Source organism: Haliaeetus leucocephalus, unplaced genomic scaffold (assembly GCF_000737465.1).
Source record: "Haliaeetus leucocephalus isolate CR32 unplaced genomic scaffold, Haliaeetus_leucocephalus-4.0 Scaffold450, whole genome shotgun sequence".
NCBI lineage: Eukaryota > Metazoa > Chordata > Aves > Accipitriformes > Accipitridae > Haliaeetus > Haliaeetus leucocephalus.
In genome coordinates this window covers 6,546,579-6,568,868 of record NW_010972886.1, presented here as the reverse complement: position 1 = coordinate 6,568,868, position 22,290 = coordinate 6,546,579, and the positions used below count along the sequence as shown (strand labels likewise).

General features: G+C 37.5%; 1 protein-coding gene across 1 annotated transcript in view; it reads left to right on the top strand.

The window, feature by feature from the left end:
• The window catches only part of LAMA2 (laminin, alpha 2), a 282,120-nt gene that overhangs the window by 211,006 nt on the left and 48,824 nt on the right, over window positions 1-22,290 (top strand). The window contains exons 41-45 of the mRNA XM_010575039.1: window positions 5,498-5,600; window positions 15,302-15,418; window positions 18,794-18,976; window positions 20,620-20,625; window positions 21,708-21,862. Of these exons, the coding sequence (XP_010573341.1) occupies window positions 5,498-5,600; window positions 15,302-15,418; window positions 18,794-18,976; window positions 20,620-20,625; window positions 21,708-21,862 (564 nt within the window). The remainder of the gene's footprint in view (window positions 1-5,497; window positions 5,601-15,301; window positions 15,419-18,793; window positions 18,977-20,619; window positions 20,626-21,707; window positions 21,863-22,290) is intronic.

Below are 22,290 nucleotides of genomic sequence, written 5' to 3'. Positions count from 1 at the left end.
GTCAAATATCAAAGGAGTTAATGGCTAATTTTTCAAAGTCAGTCAGAGAGCAACTGACGTGCACTTCACAGCCACAGAGAAACAGGAGGAAATGACAGTATAACATGAAATTGCCAGGCCCTATATTTGATACAGAAACATATAGATGAACAGAAGCAGCTTGTAGTTACAGCACTTGTACATGAATGAAGGTAGCTTGCAGAGAGCTACTTCAGTCAAATGGATTATGAGAATAGCAGAAGCAATCACATGCTGTAAAGGTCTGTATTTAGGAGGGAGATAAAGTGATCTAGCCACTGCACAAAAATTTTAATATTTTTTGGCTGTTTACATTGTCAACTTCTATTTCAAATAATACTTATTACTATATTTCTCTCTTGATGAAAAAATGTCACCTCACGCATTAGTATGTGCCAGTTCTCTGTAAATAGTTATTTGTTTCACCTAACTATAGCTATTTGTTTCACCTATTTGTTTCACTCCTAATTACGCTGCAGAAATAAATAAGGAGCTGTGGATTTTTTTTTCTTCTCATTACGATTTAATACAGGTAGCTTACTTTTGCTCCTTTGATGACTTGCAATGAGTGAGGCAGGCAGCTGTTTCAAGGATTGAATAGGAAAAAAAGACACCTAGAGCAGTCAAAAAACAAAGCAAGCAATTACAGTATGGCTACAAAAGAGTATATATCAGACAGTGAACCAGGTGATTACAACATGGAGAGAAAATGGATAGATAATTTGAAAGGGATGGAGCTGAAGGTGAACAATATAATGTAGAGGCAAGTGAGTAGCAGGGAAAGAGACTAAGATATTATTAAGGTGAGGTTTTAAGCATCTCCATTTCATGTATTCATTAGAGGGAGCTTGGCTTTTGTTATGAGTTGTATATGTGTAACAGGGATCTAGTTGATAAAAAAGAAAATGGAGGGAGCTGCTGCCCTTTGAACATTATTGACTTGATATAGAGGTAATCAGTGGTTTACCATCAAATTTCTGCAGAGCAAGGTAGACGTTAACCATTATTTGGTACATGATCATGTGAGGATTTCAGCTCAGATTTAAAAAAAATGTTAATTATGAAGTTTAGTCATCATTTCGCTATTCTATTTTTTGTTTTTATGCAAAGACTGTTGGATGTTTGCTCGTCCTAAGTGAAGGGCTTAACTGCTAACCAGGTAAATCAGGCTCCCTCTTTCTGCAGGCCCCAAGGAAATTTTACTTTTAGCTGAGCTTCAGCATGGGAGCGGGAGTGCACGCTCACTCAGGGCTGTCTGGAGCACCATGGTTCAAGCACTCACCTAGAAGGCAGCATTTGTGGATTTGAGAAGCCCCTAGAAACCTTTCCTTTCTGAGAAGGTGCTCTGTGGGACCCTGTGTAGAAAACAGAGATCATATCTTTCCCCTCCTTTTGAAAGATGGAGCCGTTCTCTTCTATATGAGCAGAGTCTTGTGTAAAAGACTCTGATCTCCAGGTGCTAGCAGATAATGGAGAAAAGCGCGTAAGCTCACATGCATCCCTGAGCCTAGCCTATCCCATTGACCAGTTATAATGTTGGGGCAGGGGGAGGAAGGTTTTCCAACAGCAGCAAGCTGGTGCATGAGCTATAGACGGTAGGGACAGAACTGAGTTTTAGATTCCACCCCGTACATCACCAGAGTGAATAATTTACAAGAACCTTAGTGGTATCTCAGGAGGGGGTTGTGTTTTGGTTTGTAATGGGAAAATTATTTTGTTTTCAAATTAAGGTAATGTTGCTAAAAGCAAGAACGAAAAGATGCTTAAAATCCATTGTGATTACAGGAAGCCTGATAAATGACTGGGAAAAAACGTATTAAAAATATGACAGAAAAATTCCTCATGAGCTTTTTATGATGGATTTGCTCTTCCCTTTAAAAGCAAAATAAATTTATCACAGATGAGAAATCTCTAGCATTCAAGCAGCTCCAACTGACTGAAGAGAGGAGTCATGTTAACAGATCCAGCTTGTGTCTCACAGATCAGAATCATAGTTTTACAATACGTCTTGAAAAAGTGTGATTATTCTTGGGCTTTTTAGAGAGGGCATATAGGCTAGTAACTGGAACCACAGGGGACATGTTAGGTGTTTAGGGTCCTAATTCCTTCCTTGCTTTTGACTTTCTTTGTAGTGGTACCCCAACAGTTGGTTGTCTAGGTTTCCTTATGTGGCAATGGCATAAAGCTGCCTCGCCATCCTCCTCATGAGGATGTCTTGAGGTGCAAGTAATTCATAACATTTTGGTGCTTCAGAATGCTCACCTATCTTGAGGACTGGTAAAAATGAGAGTAACCCTAATTCTTGCATAGGTGAAAACTTCGCAGGATATAAGTGTATGTGAAAAGAAAATAATTTAATTTAAGAATAAGGTAGAACTATTTTTAACTGATATGAATTAGCACTTAGGTCTATAAAATACCTTGTACATGTGTAAGTTCAAGTATGTGAACCTCAAAACTGTCCCAGTGCATTTACATCCATGCTTGGAGCTGTACCTCTGCATGTGACCAAAACCACCAACATGTCAGCAGATTGGGCAACATGGTACCTACTTCATGTTTACATCCATTCAAGAAACCTCAGAAAAAATTCCTTTCTGCAAAGTCCACAGCAATTCTCAGTCTGATGCACTGTCAGGGGAGTCTTCACAGTGCTGTAACTATGGCTGATCTTATTCAAACTTGGAGCATGTAGCACATTTCCCTGTTAATGTGATAAATCAGTGATTCACACAATCATCCCTGGGAGATCTGGAGGGGTCTCCTCCATCCTAGAAGAGTGCCATAACCCAGTAGGCTATGGGCTGAACTGAAATCTTTCTGCCACTCCTGTAGGAGCTAGGCTGTTTGACAAAAACAGAGTTCAAGATTCATTGAAATACCAGAAAAAGGAAGACAGAGGGGATATTCTTCCTAAATTCTTTCCTTACCCAGAATTGTATGCTAATTATCAATTCATAGACTTTTTCTTTAATTTGATAGATGTTTTTCTTTTGCTGTTAAACTTTGTTAAAATTTTTTGCTAACCCATGGCTAGGAAAAAAACCAGACCATTAAGGGTGATGTATAGTTTCAGTGTCAGCATTTTGCATTATATTCTTATAACAGCACTTATGCCTCTAAACCACGATTGAGATTGCATTGTTTGGATACATAATGAAATCCCACTTCTGCCACAAGATGCTACAAGCAGTCAAGCTACACAGAGTTTGCATGGGGAGGGTAGGGGGTGTGAAGGAAAGCACAGGGAGAGGAAGGTACTACCCCCAGGTTATGGACACTCTAGAAGAGGCAGAATTAGAACAAATTAGATTCCTGAGACCCTGTGATTTTTCCAATTTATCTTGAATCACAGTCTTTTTTTTACTTTTTTACAGCAGGTATCCCAATTCAGAAAATAATATCCAAGACCCTTGGCTGTCAATTATATTGAATGATAAAGGGGTTCATCATGACCCAGGCTTGCCACAAGCACACAGACTCACCTCACACAAGGCCAGAGAATGTTTGTTTTTTTCATTATTGACTTCATCATAACTTGATATCTCATGAGCCACAAGAAAAGCTAGCAAAAAAAAGTATGTTTTCCATCAGATGTCTTGATTAATCCTTCCTTTCAGAACTACTTTAAAATAAATATAAAATAAAGCTTTTAATCAGTACAAGTGTATTTGTCTCTGAATGGGCTTTTCTAGTATTAACTTTATGCTGAAATCTGTTTCTGATTAATTGTCAGCACATGCCCAATTACTGTCCCTGATTTGATGAACTTCTTGGTTTTGCATTGTAAATCTGGCCTTCCAACTTCATTTTATTGAATATAAACTGCTTTAACAGCCAGTCAACCATGCCTTTTCACTTCATAATAATAACAATCTTTATTTTTGAAGTCCATGGTCACAGAGTGATCATACCCTGGGTTCTGTTGCTAATGGGAAAAGAAATATAAAAGTATTATCTGATTTGACAGGTGCATCTGCCACAAAATCTGGCCAAACATTATTCCTTCAGGAGAGGTTTTTTGCTTAATTGGACAGACTTTTTTTTTTCTTCTCCTGGGTTTATATGTATTTTTCAATTACCAATGCTTCTTGTATTACGTGATAAAGAAAACCTGTAAGAAACTAATTTTGTTCATCTTTCGAATGTATAGTTTCTGTTGTTGTTGAAAGAAATTTGTGTACAAATATTAATATTTCAGGTGAGCTTGGAAATATGGCAGTCATATGGGCCTTACTTCTTAAAAATCACTTAGCCTATGATGAAAGCTAAGCATACATTTACATCCTGTATGAATACAAGGAATCTTTAATAGCTATATCCTTGTGACATGGGAACATATACCATGAGATATCCCGTAACAAAAAACTTGTTTCTGAATTTTGAAAGTATCCAAAGCATTCCCTAAGACTTTTAAAAGAAAAAGAAATGGGCAAGTCCAATATATGTTTTTTACAGCATCATTGAAAAACAACAAAGATTCAGTAGTATGCGAAATATCACCTCTGGGCTTGCTCATTATATAAATAATGAATAGCAATAATAACTGTGTCATTTAATTGACACACAGTTAATTTCTGAGTATATGTATCTGCCCTGGAAAATGAAAAGTAGCTGCTTCTTAATTACATACTAGTTACAAGGCTATGACCCACGACTAATACAGAATGTTATCTGGCTGTCAGGAGTATTTTCAAAGATATGTATTCAGTATGATGTGTGACCTGAGTTCAGTCTTACAAACTGAACAGTAAGTGGTTCAGAACCTAGAGCACTTCCTACCAACTGAAAATACTAATCTAATTTAGAAAATCATTCTATCTATTGATCAATCTCTGCACTGAAGATAGAGATGGAAGTTTTTCAAAAGAAAGTAGCATGATATGGTGAAAGATGGTTATTTAGTAATAAAAGTCTTTCAGTTTAACTGCAGTTTGCCCTTCTTTTTAAACTATATTTCTTTTATATCATATTTTCTTTACTGACCTAGCAATTACAATTCTTGAATTCAACCACAAAGGAATCTCTGTTGTCGGTATTAGAATTTGGATCATCAGATCCAGTCTGGCTTCTAAAGGTACTGTAGCCTCTGTTAGGGAGAAATACTGTATTGCATGGTATTGTGTCTGTAGCTGGAGGGAGAAATCCATGTTTGATTTGAAATATCTTTTTGTTTGTTTGTTTTGGACAAAGTTTTGCTCCTAGAGTCAAACCTCTTTCTTTAACACTACAAACATTTTCTCTTTTTATTAAAGTCATCACTGGTATTCCAAAGGAGATCTGGCTTCCCATAAAAACAAAAGGAAATTAATTAGAGATTTTTTTTTTTTCTCTTGTAGACCAGTATAACAATGGGATATAATTCAGGGTACACTGACATTCACTTAAAATTTAGATGACTGTTCATTTAGATCATCTTCATATACCTTTTATGACTTCAGACTTTCTTGTATGTATGACACTGCTTGTTTGTCTACAGACATCTGGTCCTCAAGGATCATTGAAGGATGGCGCCAAGAGCTCTCTTCAGAAAAGCTTCAGGGTTCTTAATGAAGCCAAGATGTTAGAAAATGATGTTAAAGGTATGTGCAGTGTATGGCATTCAGGCCCATTAAATACAAGAAAAACATTGTGAGACTGCTGTGCTTCCAGTATGAAGAAGCCATATCAGTAGGAAAAAAGTATAATTGATTATCTGATTTGAAATTGAACAATGTACCAATGAAAAAGATTCTCCTATTTTGGGTCCAGGCATTATGCAGGGATGCTTGTCCCCTCCGTCTGTTTCTTGGACAGGAAGGCTGAGGAGGATGGAGCCTTGGTCTTCCCTTGCTAACTACAGTAAGGGCAAGCGTAAGTGGGGAGGAGGGAGTGATGGAAATACTGGTTCTGATTTACTAAATGCTGTAGCAGAAAATTAGTACAAACACCAGCCCAGCATTAAATTTTTATTCTTGTCAATACAGAAACAAGGTTTGCAGTGCCGATCAGAGATACCACATCTCTTCAGGATGCTTATGGGACTGTGCCAGAAGGGGGAAGCATGGGGAAGTAGAATGAAGATGTTTGCCAAACAGAGAGTAATGGGAGGGAATTGCTAAGCATTTTCTTAAAAAAATGAAACTAACAATATGTCTCTAGAGAAAAATTATTTTCACACACATACACAAAAATATTTCTTTGTTCCTAAAGCATAAATACATGTCTAAATGCAGCTCAAATAATAAAGTTTGTAGATTGCAAACCAAATACTTTGGTTTCCCAGTGCAAATTAAAACATCTTTAATTTCTATTCAGTATTTTCCACTGGGAAAAAAAAAAAATTATTTTGAACTATGCTGCTTGGTGAGATGTAAAAGCTGGTAATTCAAGTCAGACTGTGCTTATAATGACCTTAATATTTTCTCATCAATAAATGAGAGTATTATTGGTGAATGCTGTAGTGTGAGAAGGTAGGACAGTAGTCAGTATGGACACATATGAGGTGTTTCATGTACATGTGAATAATCAGCTGCAGAAATGCAGGATGAGGAGCAATTGTCTGAGTAGCACTTCTCTAGAACGAGACTAAAGAGAAGCATGGATCATGTGCTGTGTAGAGGTAGAAAAGGCAGATGTCACAAAGTAATGCATGAATAGGAGCATGGCTTTCCAAACCACCTGAAACAACCCTTCCACTTTGTTCAAGGTTCCTAGTGCTTTAGCTAAGTTACTGGCCACAGTCCTGGCACTGAACTTCATGAGGGCTGAGGTGGTTTGCAGAGTCCTGAAGACATCATGAAGACTAAATGGAGATCTAGTGGCGGAGAGATAAGGAGAAAGATGGAAATAATTTAAAATTTTAGACTGAAAAATTGAGTAGGGACTTAATATTCTTTAGTTATGTCAAGGTTTCTCCAAAGACAATGGGACTAACATATCTCAAATACACTGATACAGATCACATATTAGGAAAATCTTTCTTGTAATTAAAATACAGAAGTACTGGAACTGAACTGATTGCTGAGGAGATTAGGGAGATGTGACCTTTGAAAATCTTCAAAAACACCTTAGACAAACATCAGTGAGGAATGACTGTTGGTCAGACGGAGAAAAATGATCTTTGGACAAGCATCTGTTCTGAGTCTATGATTCAATGATCTTCTGATCATTGCAACCAAAAGCAGTTTATTTCTTGCGTCTTTATCCAGACAGATTGTTTTATAGGTCCTCTAAGAAAATACTTACTGCAGCACTAATGAAGCATCTGTTTAACAGTACTCAACACTTCTTTCTCCACAACAGTCTTAGAAAGGAATTGAAAAAATAATTAATTTAAACTAAACCTGAGGGGAAATAAGCATGATACAATTATCCACTTTCAAGTAGGCCAACATTGAGTTTCACACATCTGTCTTTGTGAAAAATGTTAAACGTTACTGATTTAATTGCTTTGGTTTTACATATAATAAAGCAAGCAACTTAGGAGCATACAGTGTGTGTGCCCCTAGTATAGTAAAGTCTGAGAGGAGGATCAATTAACTGAGTCCTCTGTACAATTATTTTGAAAGTCTTTTATCTGAATACTGAGTAATATTTTGATTAGTCTAGACAGAATAAGTTCAAGTTGATAACTTTGTGGTTTATTTCAAATTAGTGCACTGTAATCCCCTCTCTTTTGTAATTTGAAATTTTGTTGTGTATGTTTTGAGAAGCTTGTGTTCATCACTGTAGTTTCTGAAAAATTCTTTCATTCTAGATACATTATAGTTTAATCTGATTCAATTGACTGAAGCTATAATAGGGTTAACCTGCAATTAACCACAAGGCTGGGAGAAGCATAATACTTGAAAACCTATGTGAGAAAACAGATATAGGACTTGGAAGAAATAAAGACGAGGAGAGGAAAACAGCTATGATATGATATGTTTTGCTCATCGTAGGATCTGAAAATCACGCTGGGTTTTTGTTTGTTTCATGCATCAGAACTAGAAAAATCACACACAATAAATACTTGAGGTTGAGATTTAAACTGCTTGTCACAGAGGTGATGCCTGAAGCTTCCCTGTCATGCTGGAGCAGTTAAAATACTTTTTGTTAGAAACAAGACAGATTTTTATAATAGACACCAGTCTTTCACATTTTAACATACAAAATTTTCATTGGCCTCCTGGGAGATGCATTGTGAAAAGCATACAGCATGAAGGATGAGATTCATAAAACTTAGAATCATCTTTTGGATATTACTACACTTTCATTTAGTTTTGGCAGCTCTAGGCTTTCCAGCTGCAGAAGTAGTTAACAAGTAAACATAATGTTTAATAAGGTCATAAAGCGTAATGTTTCATAAAGTCATTAATTACATTTCACTGTCATACACTGTTTGAAAGTTAAAAACATAATTATTTTCTTCTAGCAGCTCTGAGAAAAAAATGTGTCTTCATTTACTAGTAACTCTTGGATGTATATTTAGGGTGTTCTTTATTGCGACTCTTTACTGTCAGATTCAGTACAGATTTAGGGCTGGAGGAGTGTGTTTCAGTAAATAAGTTACAGAAAATCACAAAACTATGAGGGGAAGCCACTTTGCAATGTAAGTAATGTGGCTGAAGTAGAACAAATAGGAATGCTGTTAGTGCCCTTTTCTGGAATGCAAACTGCTGCAGTTTGCCATGGCTGGTGTATAGGAAACACTAAAACCGCAGCACTGCCTCTGCCCTGCCGCAGCGTTCCTCTAAGCAAACTAGACACCATAGAGTGGAGTCCATAGCTTTGTGTTCTCCCCAGGCAGTTATAATGGAGTAATCATGTGCTTCGCATAGCACAGTGCCCTGTTTTCAAGGACAAAATAAAATATTGTCCGTGCTTGGCTATATGTGAATTCCATGTGCTTACAAGACTGCCCAGTTTAACCCTGAGAAAAGATGTATTACAACTTCAGTAAGACATTACTTCAGAGATTTTTGAAAAAAGTATGTTATTCTCCCATTTTATACCAGTGAGAATTTAAGTTGATAACAGTTTCATAATTCAGAAGCAAAGGTCTAAACAGTCTAAAGATTCATAAGGCAATCCTACTGCAAGCAGGGAATAGTGCTTAAAATGCATGTGTTAGATCTTTGTATATGTTCTTGCCCCATACTGAAGGATTATGAGATGGAGCTTTCCTAATGCTCTCTGGTATGTCTTAGATTTAAAGTGCTTCATACAGACAAACATTCTGAACTTTTCACAGTATGCCTTTTTGCATCTAATAAAACATGGCCAGTCTACCTGGACTTGTCCAAAGCATTTGACACTGTCCCACACAACAACCTTGTCTCTAAATGGGAGAGACATGGTTTTTATGGATGGACCACTCGGTTGATAAGGAATTGGCTGGATGGTTGCACTCAAAGAGTTGCTGTCAACAGCTGGATGTCTGAGTGGAGAGCAGTGTTGAGTGGTGTTTCTCAGGGGTCGGTATAGGGACTGGCACTGTTTAACATCTTTGTCGGCGACATGGACAGTGGGATTGAGTGCACCCTCAGCAAGTTTGCCGATGACGCCAAGCTGTGTGGTGTGGTTGACACACTGGAGGGAAGGGATGCCAGCCAGAGGGACCTTGACAGGCTTGAGAGATGGGGCTGTGGGAACCTCATGAAGTTCAACAAGGCCAAGTGCAAGGTCCTGCATATGGGTTGGGGCAATCCCAAGGACAAATACAGGCTGGGTGATGAGTGGATTGAGAGCAGCCCTGCGGAGAAGGACTTGGGGGTGTTGGTTGACAAGAAGCTCAACATGACCTGGCAATGTGCATCTGCAGCCCAGAAAGCCAACTGTATCCTGGGCTGCATCAAGAGAATTGTGACCAGCAGGTCGAGGGAGGTGATTCTGCCCCTCTACTCTCGTGAGACCCCCACCTTGGAGTATTGCATTCAGCTCTGGGGCCCCCAACATAAGAAGGACATGGACCTGTTGGAGCAAGTCCACAGGGGGGGCCACAAAGATATCAGCAGGCTGGAGCACCTCTCCTATGGAGACAGGCTGAGAGAGTTGGGATTGTTCAGCCTGGAGAAGGGAAGGCTCTGGGGAGACCTTATAGCAGCCTTCCAGTACCTAAAGGGGGCCTACAGGAAAGCTGGAGAGGGACTTTTTGCAAGGGCATGTAGTGATAAGACAAGGGGTAATGGCTTTAAACTGAAGAGGGTGGATTTAGATTAGATGGAAGGAAGAAGTTCTTCACTGTGAGGGTGGTTGAGGCACTGGAAGACGTTGCCCAGAGAGGCTGTGGATGCCCCATCCCTGGCAGTGTTCAAGGCCAGGTTGGGTGGGGCTTTGAACAACCTGGTGTAGTGGAAGGTGTCCCTGCCCATGGCAGGGGGATTGGAACTAGGTGGTCTTTAAGGTCTCTTCCAACCCAAACCATTCTATGATTCTATGCTCCACAGCTTGACCCACAGAGATCAGTTAACATTATGCCCAGAATGTAGATGTATAAGAAAAAATGCAATGACAGATTTCTTACATTTCTTCTTTTCCCCATCCCACTTTTGCTCCAAAGTGGTAATGTTGTTAGTATTATGAACATAATCCCTTCTGGATGTCTTGATGTTTCCACAACAGAAAGTGAGAGTGTCAATCTAACAGAAAGATATTTTCTTATGATTCTTATGAAGCCACCCAGTTCAAAGTCTCGACTGGAAGTGCAGGATGGATGATAGGCACTCTATAAAGAGCTGGTAGACAGAAGTAATAATTAGTTTAAAATTTCTCTGTCTGCACTACAGGTAGTACATTAGTTAAAGTAATGAAGACCCATATATGTTCCAAAAGACCCATAATATATGCTCCAAAAATCCAGGCTGGGCTGTGATGGAGGTGGGAGTGTTTTCTTGCTACATTATGACATTCCCCTGATTTGTGGCCAATTACCCAAGTTATAAAATGGCTGTTAATCACGGAAATGTTTTATACTACCACCAAAAACTGCTGAAACAGCCCTTACAAAGCAAAGCTTCTGACAGAAGCTATTAAAATGGAGATTTAGTCATTTCTCTCTGTGTGGGGCTAGGAGTTAGAAGGAATAACCCTGGTGGGAGAAGCAAAATCTGTATGTAGTGCTCTGGCTAAGAAGGAGTTTTGAAATTTTGGCTATAAATGAGTGAATGCTGCTGCCTGCCAGCTTCATTTTCTCTGTGCCTTGAGGGATTTTCAGTTTGCCAGGAGCAATTTTTCTTCCCTATAATTTTGAATTTACTGTTTTAAAAATATACTTGCCCCAGTGCAGATTTGAGACTATATACAGACTTTGTCAAAACTGATCAATGGAAAGTGAAAATAAGATGTATAAACTCCTCTTCAGCCGGAGACTGCTGTCAGGTGGCTACTGAAATTCAGCTCGTCATTTGCTTAAGAATTGACAATGTGAGGAGGGCTTGTCTTGTCTGATAACACATGAATATTTTTAGCTAAAATATTTTCCAGCTGATAGGCACAGCTAAATCCTTTGTTTGTGTGTTCTTCTCTGTTTTGTATTTTTGCTGACCTGGCATATTGCACTTACCAAATTATTGCATTAGTTTGATGACCAACATAATATTCATACAAAAACTGCAGTCAGTGCTGAAAGTAGTCTTTTTAAAAAGTTAACCATCATTAGCTGCATTTCTGTAGTTACATCTCTTTCTCCTGTTGGTTCCTAATGCCAGTTTCTAATTCTTGCTTGTTTTAGGGGAAAAAGATTTAGCTTGTGACCCATCTCTTCCTCTTTATAGGATGAGACTGTGGGGAGCAAGAATGCTATTTGGAAGAAGCAAAACAAAGATAACAGGAAGGGATGTGTGTAACTGCCAATTCATTCATGCAGTATCCAATCCATAAAAACAGCTTCATATGTTGCTCCTTGACAGACTTCCACTTTTATTCTGATTTTGGGGTACCTGCATTGGGTAGCATAGCCTTATGATATTTTCTTGGACAGATTCACAAGGAAAACTGCATTTGGTCATACTATCACAAGACATCTGTTTCCAGATTCCTAGCATTGCAATGGTGGCACATCATCAGTAATTAACCACTGCCACCTCTGTGTGTGATCTGCAGAGACTTGTAAAAACTTGTGTCCTGTAAAAATAGATCACTGCTTATAAATGGTAACTAACTAAGTTCTTAAGTTCATCTTAAGATGAAATATTTGAGTGCAGGGATTTATTTTTTTTTCCATTTCACTTCAATTTATTCACTCAGAGGAAAAAGGGATGATGCTTTATTCTGTAATGCTGTGTTTAACTATGGAAATATAAATTGAAAATCTTTGCTCCTGTTAACCAAGCCAGAAAACCTAAAGGCCCCTACCTGCAAAGGCCTTCAGGATCCTGCTTACTCTTTAGGGTTTAGTTTCACTGATGCATGAACAATGCAGTGTTGATTTGAACAATAAACAGTGCACTGATTGGCATCCTGTGCCATCTCCATGCAGAGCTAATCAAGCAGAAACAGGATTGACATAAATTTCTCGGGATACTCCTCAACCTACATTTTCATGTGAATTGACAGTGCCTGGCATCTTTCAGTGCAGACCCACTAACCCCTTCCAAGTCAGATAAGCTATGTAGTTTGGAAAAACTTAGATTGTAGCTGCCTGTATTTTGTCTAGCCTCTATGATTAACTAGAGGATCTCAGGCCTTCAAATCATAGCTCCAGCATTTTTCATAAATGCTAATAATTAAAGGATGGGGAAAAGCCGACATGAAGTCAGTTTAGTTCATGATTCATACACAAGATTATCTCACTGCTTAGTGAAGAGGCCATCTGGATTACAGTACGGGAAGTTACTTCAAAATATAACAATATCACTGTGCAAAATGAAGAATTTCCTTGAAAAGATGACACAGGCCTTAGTATCTCCTCACATCTCTTTGTGTAAGAGCCTCCCTCAGGGCACTTATTTATGGCTTTAATATTGTAATTTTTAAAAAAATACAGGTTAAATGTATTTGAGGAATTAAAAGAAAAAATATTAAACAGGTGGAGTCTCAGTATTCAATTTCAGGAGTTGTAGGGAAACTTCCCTTATTAAAATCCATAAAAAATTAATTTGCTGCTATGGTTACAAAGCTGAAAACAGAAGTCTGGAAACATAATTCTTCAGAAATATAACTGGGGGATAATTAGCATAATGTTGGATCTGGCAGAGTAAAGAGGAGAAAAAAGAGATAATTTAAGAGTATGCAACAAAGTTAGTACACCACCACCAGAAATGAATCAAATATCTCAGAAATATTAACACATTTTATAAACACTAACATCCCAAAAGGCACCAGAGACACCAAGGAAATATCAGGCAGACCATCATTTCAGAATTGAATGGAGGAAATTAAAACAGTTCTGTCAGTATTATTACTTAACAAGAAATGAACTCAGATAAAGTCTCAGAGCATTTAAGACCAGAATCTCATGAGTTCATTGTGGTTTAACAACATCATGTTACTGGTAGCCTCATTCAGCAGTGGAGACAAACCCTCTCATTTAAAAATAAAGGTGTTTTTGAGAAGAGTGATCTTATAAATGATATGATTCTTCCCGAATTTATTCTAGTGTTAACTGTGCCTCTTACAGGACATTTCGCAGGAATGAAGGCTTACCTCCAGGCACTCCTGCAGTTCTGTTTGTTGCTCTAATTTAAATAAAGCAAGCAGATTTCTTCCTGAATGACATTTCAAAGGGTCTAACAACAAAAGTATGATTCTCATTTAAATTCCATCCGCTATTTCAGCCTTGCTATAGTCTTGGAAAAATTAATGACTTTTTGTAGGTAGTATACATTTTGTTGGATTTTTCACTTTACAAATTGCTTCTTGCACATCTAGTTTTAAGAAACCTTACTTTTTTAGGATTTGTGGAACTTGAACCACAATCCCTCATTTTAATCTATTACTCTTTTTATTCTCTCACAAAGGGCTTACAGCCCTGGTGCTGTTGGAGATGTTGGAGTACCAATGACATATCTAATTATTGTCCCTTAGTAAAAAGAGATACTTTTTGTTTTTGACAAGTATGTGACTGTAATTCACCAAGAAACCCCATCTCTGTTATGGTTTCCTATCCCAGTATCTACTTGGATAAGTATCCAAAAACTAGGTGTTTATTTTCAATAACCTGTCACATTTCTGAAGGTCACAGTCATACGTTGTGTCCTGAACTCTTTTTCTACAAATTATTCTCCTCTTCCTGCTGAATCACAGTGATGTTGAATTAGTTTCCCAGTTGGGCATGTCTGTAAGATAAGAAGTTACCAGTTGACTGTTCCAAAGAGTTCCATATTGATACAAAGAAATTATGAAAAATGCCCCCTAAGATAGTAGTTTAAGCATTAACTACTGTTTTCTGTACCAAACTTTACTTCCAAATTTTGAAATAATGTCCATTTAAATAGCCGTAAAGCTTAGTTGGAATCTCACTTTTAGAGTTTGAAAAATTATTGCTATGCTGGATACTGTTCCAAAAAAATCCATAATTTTTATTCAAAGCAACTGCTGAAGAATAGGAACTTACCTGTAAAGGACAACATCAGTTTCATCTGTAATGTACCGAATATGACACACTTGTGCCTTTGATTTGTACTAGTTCTTCGATTTGAACAAATCCTTAGCTTTGAGTTTTGTTTACTAAATGGGCTTTTTCCAAAAAAATTTAGTATGTTTATTTCATAATAACCTGTTGTTAGTGTATTCTCCTCATATTGATGATCAGTGCTAGGGTGATATCATGTGTTTTTCTCAAATGTTATGTCAACATCAGTTATCTTCAAGAAAATCCAAGAGAACTGGGCTCTGGCCAGTCTAATTGCAACAGTAAGCTGACCTAATCAATCTTGCCTCTTTCACACTATGTTCAACTCATTCAACCCAGACAACCACCTTAAGAGGAAAATTTCAGTAGTAGCTTAATCTAGGAATCAAAGCTATGACTAAACATCACACTTGTTGAATCTATCAGTGGGTCATTGTGTGAATTTGCATAAATCATACCATCTGTGATTGTCTTTTTTCTTTCCTCTGTACACCCTAGGAAAACCCTTGATAAATATACAACAGTACAAGGAACTCAAGCAGTTAGATACCATGGAAATAGGGAACTTAAAGAAACAGAAGAAGATTATCAGTGAACCCTACAACCAGTTTTACTGGACTTCCTTATTTACACAGTATAATATCTTAATGATAAATGGCTTGTTGGTTATTAGGCATTTTAAATTATGTTCAAAGAAAGGATAGTGGAAACAAAGAGTTAAAGCTTCTGTACTATGTGCATTTTTTATAGAAAAGGGGGATAATCTGGACAACATGCAGAACAGGCTGAAAGATGCTGATGAGAAGAATTCCATTCTCCTGAGAGCTTTGAATGAAACCTTAGGAAAGCTGTCAGCCATTCCTAACGGTAAGCTGGAAAAGTGCCACAATACTTGACTCATCCCTGCTCTTTTGTTTCATTTTCCATCACTTAACATCTGTCTGATTAATCTTTGCCTGTGTCCACTTTGACTGTTGGCCACTGTAATAAGACAAAGATGAGCAATGTGAGAGAGAGAACTGAACTGAAAACAGTTACATGGTATGTTGCTATTTTGGCAGGGTAAAAGGTACCATGTTTCTGCAGTTTGCAAAAGGTCTCAGAAAGAAAAGGACTATGATATCAGGAATTATGGTATAATCTGAGACAAATAGTCTTTTCTTTAGGCATGAAAAGTCTTTCTATGAACTGTTCAATCAACCATTATAATTTAACCAGTATAATTTAAGCCAAGAAGAATAAAGACTTACTGACTTTTCAGAAAAAGCAGGATGAAACTTGCTGGGTTTTGTCTTACCTTTCTGCCACATTCTCATTGATTTATTTTGCAGTATCATTTCCAGTCACCGTTTGGTGTTGTATATCTTTTTTAGACTGTAAATTGCTTAGAACTGGAACAGGCCTTCCTCAAAGAACTCTGAAGTGCTGTGCACATTTTGAATTCTATATGGCGAAAAAAAATTTTAATTCTGTAATACTCATTAAAACCACGAAGTCCTAGGATGTTAACTACTTTGTGTTGTGATAGCAAGAGGCAGGGAGCTACAACATAGTTTCATTATAATGGACAGTGATAAACTGAATGTTTGTTTTAGAAAATAAAAAGGTTTTTATCAATGTAATCTGCTACGACTTTTGTTCCAAGGAGCACTTTATAAACTGAAGATATGCTGTAAGAAAAGTCTCTAAAGAAAATCCATATTCTATCTGATTTGTGATGGTCTGGAAGGTTCAGACTGCATGTAAAAACTTGGCATGAAAAACAATTTACTATTCATCTTGCACGTTTTTGTTGCTCTAAGATTCCAGATAACCAAAAAGTTTTGGTTTAGATTTAGTGATCCTTGAAATCAGGCATTCACAAAAATTTGTTTTAATATGTCATGCTCATCTTATGCCACTTCCTGGGTTTTGGCCACAGGTATTGACATGACTGTTTCTCTTCTTGTGCACAGATAGATGTCTCAGTCAAACAAAATGGACCTCTAAGGCCAGTTGACCTTACGACACAGACTGCTAAATATGAAACAAGTAAAAGAAATATGAAATATGCAACCATTAGCAATGTAATAAACTCTTGTCAGATTAGAGTTACAGGGTGCTTGCTCTTGGGACAAGGACACTCATAAAAACAAGCGGATGTCTATTAAGAATGAAATTCAGAGCAAATAAATGGCATGACTAAGAAAATGCAGTAAATTAGTTGTCCAACAGGGAAATAAAGAGTGAGGATGGGGGAGGAAATGACCCAGTCATATATCTTGTTCTTCAAGGGTTCGAGAAAGCAGAGAATAGCCTAAACTAATAATTCTTGTGTCCATGCTATACTAATAGCCAGATAAAAGCAGAAGGATTCAAAATGGGATAGACAGGTAGACCACCTTAGGAGAAGAACCTACATGTGCATGGATGGCATAATTTAAAGTGTGGCTGAAAATACATATAATTTGTATGACCAATAGAGGGAAGGAACACAGTAACTCCAACTTTCACTCTGCCAGAAGAGTACGTGACCACTAATAATGGCCTCAAAAAGAGATGCTTAGATATGATGAAAAAAAAGAAAAGTGAAAAAAGGCAATCAGAGCTCTCTATTCTTTCACTTGTCAGTACTGATGATGATAAAGGTTTATTAAAGGTTCAGTTGTATTTTTAAGGTGCTATTGTATTTTGGGGCTTTTCAGAGCCAAAACTTCAGAAATAGGGGTGGAGTTGTTTGGAGCACAGGTATAATACATCTTTACTCAAGAAAGTAAAAAGGGCCATGTAACTCTCCAGTGTGCAGGACAAACCCACCAATTCTCTATGGCTTTAGGAAGCATCATGTGCTCCCCAGGCCACAGGCTTGATCACATCGGATGTTCCAGAGAAGGAGAAGGACCTGCCTAGGAGACTATTTGGAAAACTGTGCTGTTGATCCCTTGAAATGGAGAAAATGTCCGTATTTCCTGTGTCTTCACACAGTCATAGAATCAGGAATGTACAATCTGCTTCAAGCAGATGTTGGTATAAACTACCTCATATCAACTGTCTCTTAGTCAGAAATTTAAAGAAAACACAACTACCTGTGCCTTCCCCACTACTGCAATGCAGTCTGTTAACTTCAGGGACTACCACAAGAAGCCCCATTCAGTATGACAAGTGGTACTATCTACATGGTTGTTTCAGAGATGTCCAAACTTCTTAGCTGCACTCTAAAATTCTCATATGACTGAGGGATGCGAGGATACCTTGGATAACACAAGGGGAAAGCAATTCCAAGAACAGTTTCACAGGAGGCAGATGGCAAAACAGGTTCCTGCGGGTCCCACGACTCCACTGTGATGTGGCAGTAGAGTGGGAGTTCACATGGGTTCCCTCGCAAGCTGGAGTGTCCACTGCGACATTTTCTGCTTGCTCACTTCCTCCCACCTGTGAGAATTCAGAAAATTTGGCAGCTCCCTAGCCCAGCACAACCTGTGCTGATGGCTCATCATGTGTTGTAATCCCAGCATGGCAACACCACCTGAGCTGCATGATAAATTTTAAAGCAATCCGATTTACTAACACAGGAATTGAATAAATACCTACTAGAATACCTAGCTGCCTGTTTATCATTTATCAATAGCAGAATCAAAAACATTCCAGACTTGAATGTTTTCACCCCAAAGATAGAACATTCATTTCCATTTTGCAGGCAGAAAGGCGGGGCAGCATTAGGCTAATTGTTTTGCTCAAGGTCACCAAGGATGTCTATGAATGTATGTGATTAACTCAGTCAATGGACCCTTGGTCTCCTGATTCACAAGATTATTTGTCACAATTTCAACTGAAACACATGGAGCTAGGTTTCTGTACTCCATACATCAGAACATTGAAAGTCCTATTTCTATTGTAAATATCAAATATTATATCTCACACTTGATCTGAGGTTAACCAATAAGTCAATAGCAACTTTCAGTACACAAGAAAATTGCACAAAAATTTACCTAATAAAAATGATTTGTCCTTTACCTACAAACAGGGCTGGAGCATTTTTTCTTCCTCAGGTGCGCTTGATGTCTCAAAAAAGACATAAAGCGCCAGATTCTGCAATCCACACTTACAACTAGTAATGTCTTACTACATGTGAAGTAGGAGCTCCCAAAGAACTACACAACACAATTTAAGATGGTACAATTTTGACCCAACTTTATTCTTAAGGTGCATGAAGGAAACTTCAGTACTCTGGGCAATCATTTCCTTATCCTTTTCTACCTACAGATACAGCTATAAAGGTACAGGCAGCCAAAGACAAAGCAAGACAAGCCAACGACACTGCAAATGATGTCCTGGCCCAGATTAAAGACCTCAACCAGAATCTCCTGGGCTTGAGAAACAACTACAGCAAACTTGCAGATGACGTGGCAAAAACAAATGCTGTTGTGAAGGATCCTATCAAGAACAGTAAGATCTTTTTGGGATTGTTTGGTGGTGGGTTTTTTCAGTTTGTTGCTTTCATTTCACATCTCAAAATGAAACAGAGACACTCCAGAATTTTGCTCACATAGCATTACTACAGCATGTTAGGATAAAAGGAACCTCTATCACTTCTATTTTCTGGACTTTAGGTATAAAAAGAATTTTAAATCCTAAGGACTGCTGCTAGTAGTTGGGAAAAAAAGCTAATGACAACAGGATGAACATGTAGTGGATAGATTTGTTCCATGGACTGCTTTTTAAAGTATTTAGGAGGGGAATAATCAAAGATTCTGACTGGCAATTCACCCCTTGATTCAAGCAAAATTCCACACACTAACCCTGTCTTCAGTCAGTCAGATAATCAGTTCTGGGAGAAATGCATTACTTCTTTCATATACATTACTGGTTTTGGTAGAACGCTGAAGACACTTAAGAAGAAAGAGAAAAAGGAGATTCTGGGAATGCTTTTTATATGTTTTGGGTTTGGTTTTTTCGTGGTTTTTTACAGTGAATTCTGTTATCAAATGTGACAATTTCTTTAGCATTTTCACTTTGTTTATGATGGATAAAATGGAATTCTGAATTACAACACATTTTATGGGAGATTACTAGAACATATCATATCAGTGTATACATCCAGGGCTGACCACAAAACCAGAGTGTCTTTATAAAATTACTGAAGGACTAATTTCTCAGCTAACCTGGCCTCCCCAGATTGTGTCAGCTTGATGAAGCTGGGCACTTAGAAATATCCAGTTTAGGAGGCTGTCATTCTCATTCTATGGACAAATATCCTCTTCAAATTGTAGCTGTACCAGTGAAAGAGGTTAATCCCAATGGCTGTTTGTCACTGCCTGCCTATTGCAAGTTCCTGATCCCTCATCAACTGAGATACGTGTGAGCCCCAGGTATAATCCCCATCAGGCAGACTGATCCATACTAGTTTAGACAATATGAAAAGTAGTTATTGATTGAAATAGTGTGGTTAGGTTACGGCAGGTTATGGAACAAGCAGATCTATGAGGTAATGACCTCTGGCAGGGTAGCGATAAACAAATGAGAAGTGGCCTAAAAGCAGTAATTTCTTGGCACTGCTGGATCTAGACTAGGCCATCTGTCCCAGCCCAAGTATTCTAAGACTGTGTATACCTTAGCATTTTAGTTGAGATTAGGAGTGATAATTTAGAAGTGATTCTCTTAATTGTCCCCAGTGACCATTATTTTGTTCACATCGAGGAGTGGTCTTAACACCTGCAAACTCTTTCATGTCAGATAAAGCATAACTGGAAGATGTTCTGCAGAAGTACACTTTTACTGCTCTCCAACTGCTAATGGATATTTAGATTACAGGATGAGATTGAAGTAAATGGAGAGTAAACCAGTCCAAATGTATATAGTGAGTGTGTTGGCACTCATGACTACATGCTAAAGTAGACATAGGCTCTCTTGTATGTCAAAATTCAGGGCCTGAATTCTCATTATGTAGATGTGCAATATATAAAAGGTAATAAGTTTTTTCTAGACTAATCCTGTCCCTTAATTTACTTTACATTTATGTTTAGATCTTCAAAACATTTTCTTACGTTATCTTCTGTTTTTTGTCTTTTGTCTCCATATCTTGCCTACAGAAATCAGTACGTATGTTTTCTTTCTTGCTGCTTTTATTGTGCCTTTTCCAGTAAATGATGATTCACTGCTTCCCACCAAAGCTTCTGCATGGTGCTCTACATTTCACATTCATTGAAATAGTTAAATAGTTACTTTTTGAAGGCTCTGAGATAAAGTGAATTGGTAACTAGTTTCACTTATATCAAACCTGAAGAAGCATCTTGAAGGTTTGGTATCAGTGTCTGGGTGACTATTCAAAAACTAGCTATGCAGACTTTCATGATTTATCTAGGTATTATTATTATTATTATTATTATTACAATTATTATTACGTATAAATTCTTCTGGTAAATGCAGGTTTGTCCCTTTCAGTCTCATCCACACAAACCCATACTCTCATGCTAGCCAAGTGTTGCAATCCTTAGATCTGCTGATGAACTGTCAGAGGGCATTGTTTACTGATTGTATGTTAAGAGGCAACAAAGTAATTTGAAACGTAAAGAAAAAGAAAGAAAAAATGTCCTTGTGAAATTATTAAGTTCACCTGAGAAAAAGAAAATATTTGCAGTTTACTGCCACTGGTTTTTAATCTGCTTTCAGTACACATCCAGAATTTTAAACTTGTGACCAGAATAAAGCTTTTTTTCTAATTGTGGCCATTATAGTTAATTCAAGAACTAACTTCAAGTTAATTCTAACCCCGTTTCAGAAATTACTAATGGAAACTAACCTGTTTTCATTAATCTAGAAGTTTTCTTCAAAATTGGAATTTAAAAAAAAAAAAGAAAGTAAATATTTCATTCATAAGTGTATTTTGCTACAGGAAGTGTTTTCCATTAGTATTATCCCGACCTGAAGCATAGTTACTGCTTCAAAATCCTGCTTTAACATGTGCGTTTGCTACTATTGCTACTTTAACTTGATTCTAAATATTCTTAAATTATCTTATTTCTGTTCAGGTAGCTTTCTGGTCTGTGTGTACCTCCTAGTAGCATATACAATCACCTCAGTATTGTGTATGCAGAATTTTCTTGGATTTTATTATTGCAATGTACAATTACTCTCTGACACTATTCTCTAAAACTCTGCCTTGTTCTTTCTTATGAAGTTGCTGATGCAGATTCCAGTATTAAAACCCTAGAAAAGGAAGCAGATCGCCTGCTAGATAAAATCAAGCCAATCAAAGAACTTCAGGATAACTTAGGGAAAAACATTTCTCAGATAAAAGAGCTGATAAACCAAGCTCGGAAGCAAGCCAATTCGGTAAGCCTTCTTTCTCAGTAAGATGACCTTTTGAGTATTGATGGGATTTTATTTTCTACTTTTCTATTTCTTTTCCACAGGGTGAATCCTTTCTAATTCTAAACACATGCAAGGAGAGCAAATAATGGAGTATAATTTCTCAGATAAAAAGAAAATGTTCTGATGATTTTCATCCTGTTTCTTGTTTCTTCATTTAAAACATGCCCTTGTTAAACTGATAACATCTGTAGGAATATATCTGGAAAGGTTATTATTTAAGAAGTATTGTGGATGATAATACAGCAGAAGAGTCCAAGATCATTGATTTTTTTGTGAAAATGAAAGTGTGGGGTTTTGCCTCAGCACTGATACTAAGCCCCTGATTTCATTTCATAGAACTTACATTACCTGAGAATGGCACCATCTCGAACTCACTGAAATTACTGAGT